The sequence below is a fragment of the Sinocyclocheilus grahami genome, unplaced genomic scaffold (assembly GCF_001515645.1).
Source record: "Sinocyclocheilus grahami isolate Dianchi unplaced genomic scaffold, SAMN03320097.WGS_v1.1 scaffold378.1, whole genome shotgun sequence".
NCBI classification, from domain to species: domain Eukaryota; kingdom Metazoa; phylum Chordata; class Actinopteri; order Cypriniformes; family Cyprinidae; genus Sinocyclocheilus; species Sinocyclocheilus grahami.
Genome location: NW_015505557.1, coordinates 574293 through 587377, shown reverse-complemented (window position 1 = coordinate 587377; position 13085 = coordinate 574293). Strand labels below are relative to the sequence as shown.

Below are 13085 nucleotides of genomic sequence, written 5' to 3'. Positions count from 1 at the left end.
CGATACCCGATCTGGCAGAAAATGCCAGTATCGGAGCCGATACCGGTATTGAGTATCGGATCGATGAATCACTAGTCCTTTGTAACATTTGTTTTCTTTGTCATCTTCTTTCATTTTATTTTATAATAATAATGGTTGATTATTAATTATTAGTAATATCAATTGTTTCTGACTTTTTGATTTATTATTATTGTTATTATTATTATTATTATTAGGATTTTAAACTGAGAAATGCCCCATATTTTGGTAACAGGGTTCAAAAATTCTATTCTATCGGTTTTCTTTTTATTTATTATATAATAAAAAAATTTAAATAAAAAAAACCTTGCTACGTGTACTGCATTAAGCTAACGGAGACTTGTTATAGCACTTGCATATCATTGCTCTTTTGTTGATTTTGATTGCGTCCATTGTCCTCATTTGTAAGTCGCTTGGGATAAAAGTGTCTGCTAAATGACTAAATGTAAAATGTAATGTAAATGTAAATAATCTCTATTTTCTGATTTTGATGATATTAGCAGATATCATTTCAAGTAATTTTTTAAAACATATTTAAAAATTTAATGTAAAATGTAATGTAAATGTAAATAATCTCTATTTTCTGATTTTGATGATATTAGCAGATATCATTTCAAGTAATTTTTTAAAACATTTAAAAATTTAATTATTTTTATTTTATTTTATATATTTAGTATAAAATTGTTATTTTATGTTATATTATAATTTTTTAATTGGCCACAAATTAGAAAAACCGCTTGTGTAAAATAATAAAATAACCCACAAATTTGTCCAACCCATATCCAACTATATTACATTTGTTTGCATGGATAAAAACAAGAAAACAACCCCATGGAAGACTGGTCATGTGACTGGTGTGTGTTGAAGCATGTAAGGAGGCACATACACACTCCTGCTGACAGGAGCTCAGACAGCGTCAGGATTAGTCTTCCCGCCTGAATGCTGTTCAAAACGGATACCGGTCCAATCAGCAGGAGTCTGCTCAGCCGGCCGGTTTATGAATTATTTTCCCACTACTGCTGTGAATGAAATTAAGTGGAAAACACTGCTGTAGTTTTCTTACAAACCTAATCATTAGGTATATGTACATATCTACGTACATGCACACAATATAGATTTATATAGATAGATTTTTTTTCTCTACAGGCTTAGATTGCATGCTCCTAAAATGTTAATTCTCAAACGTTTTCTGGAGTAATTCTGTTGGCTTTCTCTGGTGATATATAAGAGGTGTTTTTATCAGCAGCTCGGTGTTCTGTGAGCGCCCCGTCCGCTCTAGGGGGTTAACAGCATCTTCACCACAAGCTCCCGGCCAGATCTACCAACTGCCAGCAGGGCAAGCCATGAGGATGCTCAAATATGTTTCTATTCTGGGATGTAAGCAGTCTGTTTATAGCTGGACATGGTCTATTTCCATCAGAAATTCACAATCCTCCCTGGACCGAGTGGAGAGTCTCGTGTAGCTCAGCGTTTTACATTAAGCTGCTTGGACGTATAAAGAATTGATGGAGCTTATAAAGTGCGAGGTTTAAAAAAACTCAAGAAAGGTTGTTGCTTTTACTGTGTCTGTAATTGAAGCTCTAGAACATTGAACACTAGGTGATTTAAACAAGCATCTTGGCTGCTTTTAGCATCATAACTCATTTACACTGCATCTAAAATTGCATCTTATTTTTCTTGAAAAATCTTAAGTGTCATGTTGATGTGTATAGGGATATTAGTATGTGTTTATGTCTTAATGAATATTCATGTATGGCAGAAAGAGTGAAGAAAAGTTGAATTATTTGAATAATTGAATAATTTCAATTAGAGTGAAGAAAAGCATTTGGATTCTCTCCTGAGACCACAAGAGGGCACATCGAGCAAAATATTACTAATGCACGTTTATTCAAAGCATTAGATAACATGACTATCTGTGGAAAAAAAGTGCATAATGTTTAAAATAATGTTTATAAACCAATTATAATTAAGTTGTTTAAACAACTATAAACAAAACAGCATCATGTATGTATACATAGCTTAATACAAAGGGCCGAAAGCCATTCACACAGAGTACATTTTTCATTTAAAAACACGAGTTGCAGTGGGATGGGGAAAAACCCCCACCATAAAGTCTCGAGATATGTTTTTTCAAAGTTGAACTTGCATTAATTTTGTGGCATTCTAAACATGCGGCTCTTTTGTGCGAGACGCGAGTGCAACGGTGATAGATATTCCCTCTAGAAAATGCGTGAAATATGCGTTCTCTGTGAACGGCTTGGTTTCAGTTTTGACGTAAACAAGATCTTCTCCGCATTGATGTTCTCTTTTCCCGCAATATTTGTAATTAACAATGCAGCAGCGCCGCATCTACTTGCTTCAACTGGATAGGCTAACAAAAGCATTAAAAAGCAATGACACTTGCATCGTCAACGCATCTCGTGCGTCACTGATAAGGCTGCCGCCTCAATGCACACCTAAAATGTGGATTTTTATTTTAAATGACAAATATTAGAAATTTGAATTGATAAATAACCAATATTATGGACATTATTATAAATTAGGACTGGGTATTGACTAGGGCTGGGCGATATGACGATATTATCGCATATCGACGATGTCTCGTAAGTATCGCGATGTCGATGTCAACAGTCAGGTAACAGACGATTATTGACATTATCGGGAAAAAAATAAACCTAGTAAGTTGCAAATTTTTTTTACATATCCCCATAGTTACAATGGTCTTTTTGCATGCAAGAATGAAATAATTTAGTAGGAGGGTTGGGAATTCGAAAAGCTATTCCAATTTCGGAAGTCAGATCAGATGCGTAAGGTCAGGAATCAAATTACTTCTCTCCAAAGAACTCACTTCTGCACTCGCGCACTGTTTTCTGTGCTGCTCACTAGGGCTGTCGCGATTCGTCGATTTTATTAGACTATTCGATTTTTAAAAATCCTTGACTTAATTTTGCTTGCATCGACTAACCGGCAAAATACCAGAAGTGGCGCATTTCACAGACGAGAATGTATAAAACACATTATTAGTCTGTTTTCCAAGGCTGCATGATATATTAAACCCATTTAACCGAATTAAGCATAATTGTGAATTCACAAACGCTAAGATTTAATTAAATAATTATGTGATGCAGTTTTAATACAGTATATGCACTTTAATTATGTACGTGCGTGTAGGTTAAGTACATGCCTCACAACAGCGGCAATTTGATTTGGTTATTTGATAAGAACAGAGTGGAAATTATTAGCAACACCAAAATAACAGCAAAGCTAATGTTTTCTGTTAGTTTAAGCACAAACTAAGAAAAGTAAAACCAAACTTTGTGGCGATAATTAAGACCAAACTGAACATGGTGTGTGTTTGCATGTCGGCAATGTTGTCTCGGCGAGGGTGGGGCGTGGTGGAGGTGGGGCTTAGGTAGACGATATTATCGGATATCGCGATATTTTTAAAGGTGAATATCGATAAGATATTTTTGACACATCGCCCAGCCCTAGTATTGACACAAATTTCACAATTTGATTTGATTTTGGTTTTTAAAATTAACATTTAATTTTATTTAAAAATTCTTTATTTGGTTTATTTAATATGAAATTATATATTTAATTTTGTAAAAATATTTTTATATTTTTATTACTATTATTATTATAGTAGTAGTAGTAGTAGTAGTAGTATTAATGGAATTATTAGTATTAGTAATTATTTAATTGGACTGATTTGGATGTTGAAAGCTAATATCAGGGCTTTTTTCCAAATCAGTCTATATATTAATTTTCTGCCAGGTTACAGGCTGAGCAGTTATTCTTTTTTTCCTGCTGTACATTACTACTTTCAGTTTTGTAAATTGACAATAAAATTGTAGTTTTCGTATGAAGATGAACTCTGTATCTCTATATCGGTACTTCCCTAATAGTTTGTTGGCTCAGGTGCTGGTTTTTTCTTTCATATCCTTGTAAGAAGTTGTAGTTTTGCTGGGGTATTTTTTTCCATAAATGTCAATTTTGATAAAAAAAATGTTTTGGGTTGTTTTGTGCACAGCGGCTGTTTTAAAAAGCACAGTGGCGATTAACCTACTTTTAACCCTGTGATTTATTAGGGGTGAAACGATACATATATTCGTACCAAACCGTCACGGTACGGACATCTTGGTTCGGTGCATGAGGCCTTACAACGAATACAGGCAATTCCCCCCAATCCAGAAGGGGGCGCCCACAGCAATGCAACGCTGATTTAGTGCTGGGCGGTATACCGGTTCATACTAGGGCTGGGCAAAAAAAAAAAATTTTTTTCCGATTAATCGGTTTTTAAAAATGACATCGATTCTCAAAAGCCGCGAATCGATCTTTTCCGGTATTTATTTTAGCACACATTTAAAACAAGATCTGATTAACGTGCAAATAAAAATAAAATTTATTTTATATCAAATAATCTAAAAAATATTTTTTTTTTAATAAAACATGCTCTACTCTTCCTGTGATTTGTGTTACAGAGAAAGATTGCCAACAGTAAAAATGATGTGTATTTAAACTATTTTCACTTGAAATGTCATCTCTTAATATTTGAGATGAGATTGGTGTGATGTGCCATTGGGTCTTGCCCTCAGAGACACAACTACAGGAGTCAAAGGAGGAAGAGGACAAACCTGCTCGCTCTCTCTCTCTCTCTCTCTCTCTCTCTCTCTCTCTCTCTGCGGTCCAGTTTTTCATGTTCACTCATATTGGGTTGACATTCTTTAGATTATCACTCTCTCTATCTCTCTCTGTCATCCCAGTATGTGTGTTTATAGGGCTTTAGAATCTTGTTTACATAGTGTTTTGCTGCTTGTCTTATGTAAACTCCGATATACAGTAATTCGATTTTTAACTTCTGCTTTGGTCTGTCCTCATCTGATTTAGGACACCTAACATCACACCAAAATCAGCTGCTTCCTTTTAAAGTCTAATTTTTAGTTCATATATTTTGTGTGTTGGAAAGTAAGCAAAACAGTTGTCTAAGTTAATTGTGTGGTGGGAATTTGTACTCCGTCTCAGCGAATGAAGTGTCCTGCTGACGTGGGGTTAACGCCACCCCTCTAAACACACCACTGCATTAATCCAAGTCAGAGACCTGTTCAACACATTGATTTCCCCCAGGATCAGCCTCCGTCAGAGGTGAAAGGTGCTCACGCAGGAATGTGCTTTCGCTGCTTTAACTGCATTTTTAAACCAACTTAATATGACCCAGTGACCTCTCTAGGACTTCAGGTTTTAAATATCTGAACATTTAAATGGGTCATATTGTCCCAATTGTTGCATTTTATTTGTTCAGATGACTATTCTGACCCTCACTCTGTCTCTTAGAATTGAACAGTTTTTGCTACTGTACATGTAATAATTTATGTAAGTGACCACTAGTTATGTTTCTATCCACCTATTTTTATGTGCATTTTGGGATATCACATAGAAAAAAAACACTGTTTGGAAATGCCAAGTAATTTATAATTTATAAAAAGTAATAAAGACCCACAGTGGCTTCTCCTACTGCAGCAATATTTTATGCAATATACGCATAAGTTAAATTCGCAACTTTAATGGAAACATAGCTACTGTTTTTCATCAGAGCAGGACAAGTTGCTAAGTATTATTATTTTATTTTAAGTGTATTTATTCTGTATGTACATTTACATTTTTATTATGGCCAATATTAAACTTCTATTCTCTTTGGTCTAAAAATAATAGCACTAAAATGAATAGTTTTTATCCATGTATATCAATGTTGTGATGCTTAAGTGAATTTAGACATTGCAGCATTATAATGCACAGTATGAAATGATAATTTATTTTGAAATGAATAGTTAATAAAAAAGTGAAATGATAAGATGAGTCTCAATTGAGGGGCCGCTTTTCCAGAAGTGGTTAAAGAGATAATGGAAATTTGTTGAAGTTAGTGTTACGTGATTGCTAAAGTAGTCTAAAACCTGAAAATAGGTTGAATTAATCATCCACATTTAAATAGGCTATCCAGTATTGACAAAAAAATGATATGGTTGTCATTCCTCCCTACTATTATTTCAAAAGATTGAAAATCTATTGTTTTTCCATGATATGACTCAGGTGGAGCAGAAGTATAGTTAAACTGATTGCTACAGTGGTCAACCAAGGCTTGCTTGTGTTTTACGAGTGATTGGTTCTTGTTTCTTATTATGGAGATTGATAGGCATGAGACTGTTTGCACATCGGTGAGCCTGACTGTCAAGTACAGAGCTGGGCTATTAGTATGCTAATTGCGCTCGGGCAGAGATGAATGCTGACCTCGTGGTCTAAAGGGTCATTCTTGTGTATAGACATTGCAGATGGATGCAGGCTGAAGTCAGTGCTATCTTAACTGTCTGAACTGTCGGTTTGCTACATGGAAATGTTTAGTCATACGCAGTGTGTGGCGAGCAGATTAGCCTGTTTGCATTCTGCACTATTGTTTTGTACTGATGACAGCCTTTTTCCTTTCTAGCCTGTTGGTGAAGGCAAGCATCACTGTTGTTAGTGCTGCTTATACACAGGGATTTCTACAAGACGTTTCAGGGCATATAGCATAGCACAAGCAATGCCAAAATCCTGATTTTGATTCCCAGGGAATGCATAAACTGATAAACTGTATCTTGAATGAAGCCGCTTTTCATTATAGCGTATCAAATGTAAATGTAACAGGTTAGCAACCACGCAGAACATCATAGCAATGCAAATTGCAAAAATTGTGTCCTGTTGTCAGTAAAAGCTGCTTTCAGGGAAGATAAATGCTTTTAGAATGCTTTGTGTGATGTGAACTGGGAGGTGGCTGCAGTCCCATGTGTTTTCAGTTATTCTGGGTGTGATCGTCAGGTCGGGTCGCCACAAGCTTGACCGAAATTCTACACTGACACGTTTTATTATGCTTTTTCTCCACTTGGAAATAAAGCTATGAGCTCATAAGCTTGTCCTTGTCAAACTCTCTGATGATTTGCATGAAAGCTGAACTAACCTGTCATCGCCCCCTGCTGGTAGGATTTCACCATTCTTTATGGACATAGGCGTTTTCGTGCAATGTGAATATTTTTTGTCGCTGAGACTGAAATGATCTTTCAATGCATAGAGCATACTGTTTATCAAATGTGCAGTTTCCACCTCCTAGAAAACCGATTTCAGCCTAAGAGAATTCAGCCTAAACCTGGGTTATTATAGTAAAGCTAAAACCATAAAAACATTTTTCATTAGTTGAAATAAAATACATTTTAAAAACTATTTTGTTATAGCTAGTTGCTTAAGCAATATTTCTCATTTTAATTTAATGTCATGCAATATCTAAAACTGAAATAAAAGTTAATAAAACTATATAGACATTAGCTAATAAAAATTACAAGAACACACAAGAAAATTTATATTTAATGAAAATGAATGTTATTTCAGTCTTAGTTCAGCTTCATTTTCCAATGCAACATTTCTCATTTTCATTTAGTATAACTTGATGTACTAAAATAAGTAGAAGATCGAAAGAAAAATGTATAAAGGCTTTACAGACATAGTAAAAAAAACAACTCATAGAAATGGCACACAACAAAATGACTAAAACATGAACTAAAAATACAAATGAAAATGGAAAATAGAAAAACAAACTCAAAATGCTAATTAAGCTATTAAAGTATCTGAGGGATACCTCAATAAAACTGGCCTAAACTGGAATGTCACCACCATCGAGGTACCCAGACTTCCTGAATGGATCATGTCAACATGTCAATGTTTTTGGGAATTTTTCAAATTCCGCCTCTTGTATTTCTCCAGTTGCTCGGCACATGTTTTTCCATATGCCGAAAGCAGTGACAGTTGACATATTTATGGTCCTCAGCAGATGAGCGTGATGATATCAGCCTGGATGGAAAGTTTGACTCGGCTACGGAATTCCTGAAGTTCAAATGGATTAGAGATAAAAGACCGCATCCAGCCTTATAACTGATTTATGAGCTCCACGGCACAGTAAAGGACTTCAGACTGTGCGTTCGTCCCTCTGTACACATGATGATAAACCTGGGATGAGTTTTCTCTAGCAGAGTTTAGAGTTCCAAGGTCAAAGGTGGGACGGCGGGGGGCAAACAGTCAGCCGTAGCACTCATATGTCTCATTTTCATCAGCAAACCCTCTTACCGGGCTTCAAAGACATTCTTGTGTGAAGCCGGAAATTGTGTCCTGTCTTCCTGTGTCTGTACGCACTAGATAGTTGAACTATATGAAGTCTAGTAAAATCCAGCATGCTAAACTGATCAAATCTGATTAATTAGATTATTATTATTATTAAGAAATTGAGTGATTCATTATTTAATTAATTAATTTTATTTTTTCCTAGCAATGGCCCATAGCTGTGGTAAATTCACTATAATTGGAGTTGATTTTATTTATTTTTTATTATTATTATGCCTTTTGTTACAGATAGAATCAAACCGCCTGATGTTGGTATACGCTAGAGCTGTCAGGAAATGGCCCTTTGCATTTTGAGGAAACACATGGTGACTCTCCTGACACTCATTGTTCTGGTTGCCATGGCGTTTGTTCTCTTGATGTTTGAAGGCACACCTCTTGCACAGACACTCTCATTTCTGGAATTAGAAGCCCAAAATGTTTTCCCTTATTTGTGATTTGTATATTTATTGTGCTCAGAGTCAGAAATGAGCCTGTTTCCTTTGTCTCTCTCCACTACAGAGGAGTAAATTTCTTTTTCTTGCTCATACAGCTGGCTTCAACACGACAGTAAGGTTCTTTTTCATTTTATTTTTAGTTTTTTATTTTATCCTTTTATGCGATTAGGTTGAGCAATTGGAAAGATCTTGGAAAATGTTAAGGAAATTCATCGGTCAAAATGTGGGACAGCCCCGAACCCTGCTGAATATTCAGTTTCACTCAGTAGTGCGTCATATTATAGGAAATAGATGCACTGTGACTGCTATTTCATGTCATTTTTTTTATCTCTCTTTCTGTTCTTTTATAGGTACATTGGCTTGTATTGCATCATTATAGTTTAATTATTATAATTAACTACATTTGAAAATGTTCTGAAGAAAATTTGACTGCAGCTTGACTGTCTGTCATCTTACGTGCAAAATTGTCCGATCACTTAGAAAAGTATCAGCACACCTTATTCACCTCATTAGGGGTTTGTTTGTTAAAGCATTGCTGAATATAAGATTGGAAGCGATCCGTGTTGTCTGTCTGTAGTTTGATGTCAGTGTTTTTATAGGAGCCTCATCATGACCCTGAGGGTTCAGGTATCTCATATATGTATTTATGTAAGACAGTGTGGCACACAAGCAGGCGTGTGGTCGGGTGTGTCCGGAAACAGCAGCATATAGTGTGAATGAGTTGTGTATCTGTGGTGTGCTATTACAGCTCATCAAGATGAGTATAAAACCACTTTGACACTCATATTGCTGTGGTATAATCAGACAATATCAGTGAATGCTGATACGCCTGCGCCTCCATTATACAGACACAAAGGTTTCTTCAAGCACGTCTTCGCAGCTGTCCTAAGGCTGCTATCCTCTCGTCCCAGATACATCCTGCTCGGCCAGCTCAAATATCAGCCTCCGTTGCAGGTTACAAGTTTAATGTTGCCACACAGAGCTGCTTGTTTTTTCACACAACAGAGATGGTACAGATGTAGTCTCCTGCTAGATTTAATCGCAAACCGCAGATGGGGAAGAGATGAACTTTCGCAGCAGCCTGAATGTGAATCTGAAAGATGTAGATGCTTGTAGGGGAATGTGGAATGAAATAAGAAAATAACGTGCACTGATTGTTATATTCTTTTTCTTCTTTCAGGACTTAGAGTTCCATGGCGTGATGCGCTTTTACTTCCAGGATCGAGTGGCGGGGAACTTCGCCACAAAGTGTATCCGAGTGTCCAGCACGGCGACCACGCAGGATGTGATCGAGACGCTGGCGGAAAAGTTCAGACCGGATATGAGGATGCTGTCTTCTCCCAAATACTCCCTCTATGAGGTCCATGTCAGTGGCGGTGAGTCATAGGAACAGAAAAAAAATCATAAAATGCTGTTTTTACTACTAACAAAATTAATTTGTCACAAAACATACACCATTCAAAGTTTTGGGGTTGGTAAGATTTTTTTTATGTTTTTGAAAGAAGTCTGATGTTCACCAAGAATGCATTTATTTGATTAAAAATACAGTTAAAACTGTAATATTGTGAAATATTATTACAATTTAAAAGAACTGTTTTCTATTTCATTACATTTTAAAATGTAATTTACTCCTGTAATGCAAAGCTGAATTTTCAGCATCATTCCTCCAGTCTTCAGTGTCTCATGATCCTTCAGAAATCATATTAATATGCTGATTTGCTGCTCTTATTATTATCAGTGATGAAAATTTTTTATTTTTTGTGGAGACATGCATTTTTTATAAGCGTTTATTTTAAATTAGAAATTTTTTGTAACATTTTTATGTCCTTACTGTCCCTTTTGATCTATTTAATGCTCCCTTGCTGAATAAAAGTATTAATTTCTTGTTGAATGGTAGTGTACAATATGCAAATGCATACATGCTGACACTTAGCGACACAACTCCGTTTCACATTGTTGCGTTTGGGAAAAGTCAAAATGCAGTTCATAATGCAACATCGCATGTAGCTGCATACTTCCAGAGTTTGTTTCTGGCCCTAATATTTTAGTTTAAACCTTCTGCAAGTTTCCAGTGGACAAAAATATCTATAGTTTGTAAAAAAAAAAACATAAATAAAACAAAATTGACATATTGGTTCTTATGAAACACGAGCAGAACTAATTTCTGTAAAAGATTTTAATCCCTTTCTTTGAGTAAATATCACATTGAATTAAAGAGTTAGTTCACCCAAAAAAAGAAAATTCTGTCATTAATTACTCGCCCTCATCTCGTTCCAAACCCGTAAGACTTTCATTCATCTTCAGAACACAAATTAAGATATTTTTTATGAAATCCGAGAGCTTTCTGACCCTGCTCAAAAATTATTCTCGTAGCTTCATAACATTACTTTTGAACCACTGATGTCACATGGACTATTTTATCAATGTCCTTACTACCTTTCTGGGCTATTAAACGTTTCAGTTGCGTTGCTGTCTATGCAGGGTCAGAAAGCTCTCGGATTTCATCAAAAATATCGTAATTTTTGTTCTGAAGATGAACGAAGGTCTTACGGGTTTGGAACGACATGAGGGTATTAATGACAGAATTTTCAGTTTCGGGTGAACTATCCCTTTAAATGCAATAATTTAGAAAATAATGGGTTTTTGAAATTTCTTGTGTTTTGTTTCATGAATGAGACCCATTAGGACTGTAGCCTTATTTTCGTTTAGTGTACTTTGATTAAAGCCCATAGAGAGGTGATTTTCTGACTGGCATAATCTTTCTCTGTGACAGAAGAGAGGAAACTGGACTTGGATGAGAAACCACTGGTCGTACAGCTGAACTGGAACAAAGACGACAGAGAGGGCCGCTTCGTTCTCAAGAACGAGAACGACATCATGCCCAAGGTGAGAAAAGGTGACCGAGACCAAGACCAAAACTTAGAAAACAAACCCAACTTGTTTCACAGAGCCAGATTCTGTGGTTTGTTCTGCTTGAATGCAGGAGCTATAGTTTTACGATGATTCACCGAGGATGTCTGTTTGTGTTCTTGTTGAGTTTTCGGCTCTTAGTTATGATGGAACAGCTTTTTTAGTCCCCTGCTGTTCAGACAGCCCCTGAAACCATCTTCTCTCATTGCACGTCAGTTAAAAACCCTCTCAGGACATAAAAACACACAGGCATCAGCAGACACTTCATTTCCTCACTTAAGTGAGGCAGATCCATTTTTTTTTCTTCGTTTTGCTCCGTCTGTCTCTCTCTCCACTTCGGTGGCTCTTAGTGTTGTGTGCAGCAAGGCACCCCAAAGAGACATAAAATCAGAGCTAGTAGTGTCTGAGTCTGCAGGAATGTGTGTTTGGGTGTGTGGGCGGTAGATCCCAACAATTTCTGCATTTTAGGCTGTTTTCACACTTGGTTCGATCGTTCGGCCCATACCAAAGTTTGATTCCTCCCTCCGAACCGCAATATGTTTCAGTCAACAATGTAAATACTAATGGCAGCTGTTTAACACTATAACTTGGTATCATCTCAGGATAAGACGCCAGTGTCACTGTTTTATTCATGTTTTTGTCACCTTAGATTTGCCACAAAACTTCACACACAGAACAGCACTTGCATTTGTCTGCTGCAGATACAGTACATTGCAAGAGATGTGAAGAACGAAAGCTAAAAAAAAAACATAAATAAAACAAAATTGACATATTGGTTCTTATGAAACACGAGCAGAACTAATTTCTGTAAAAGATTTTAATCCCTTTCTTTGAGTAAATATCACATTGAATTAAAGAGTTAGTTCACCCAAAAAAAGAAAATTCTGTCATTAATTACTCGCCCTCATCTCGTTCCAAACCCGTAAGACCTTCATTCATCTTCAGAACACAAATTAAGATATTTTTTATGAAATCCGAGAGCTTTCTGACCCTGCTCAAAAATTATTCTCGTAGCTTCATAACATTACTTTTGAACCACTGATGTCACATGGACTATTTTATCAATGTCCTTACTACCTTTCTGGGCTATTAAACGTTTCAGTTGCGTTGCTGTCTATGCAGGGTCAGAAAGCTCTCGGATTTCATCAAAAATATCGTAATTTTTGTTCTGAAGATGAACGAAGGTCTTACGGGTTTGGAACGACATGAGGGTATTAATGACAGAATTTTCAGTTTCGGGTGAACTATCCCTTTAAATGCAATAATTTAGAAAATAATGGGTTTTTGAAATTTCTTGTGTTTTGTTTCATGAATGAGACCCATTAGGACTGTAGCCTTATTTTCGTTTAGTGTACTTTGATTAAAGCCCATAGAGAGGTGATTTTCTGACTGGCATAATCTTTCTCTGTGACAGAAGAGAGGAAACTGGACTTGGATGAGAAACCACTGGTCGTACAGCTGAACTGGAACAAAGACGACAGAGAGGGCCGCTTCGTTCTCAAGAACGAGAACGACATCATGCCC

General features: G+C 36.2%; 1 protein-coding gene across 1 annotated transcript in view; it reads left to right on the top strand.

Moving 5' to 3' along the window:
* LOC107549673 (afadin-like) overlaps nt 1–13085 on the top strand; it is a 136082-nt gene that overhangs the window by 66250 nt on the left and 56747 nt on the right. The window contains exons 2-3 of the mRNA XM_016230848.1: nt 9832–10027; nt 11425–11537. Of these exons, the coding sequence (XP_016086334.1) occupies nt 9832–10027; nt 11425–11537 (309 nt within the window). The remainder of the gene's footprint in view (nt 1–9831; nt 10028–11424; nt 11538–13085) is intronic.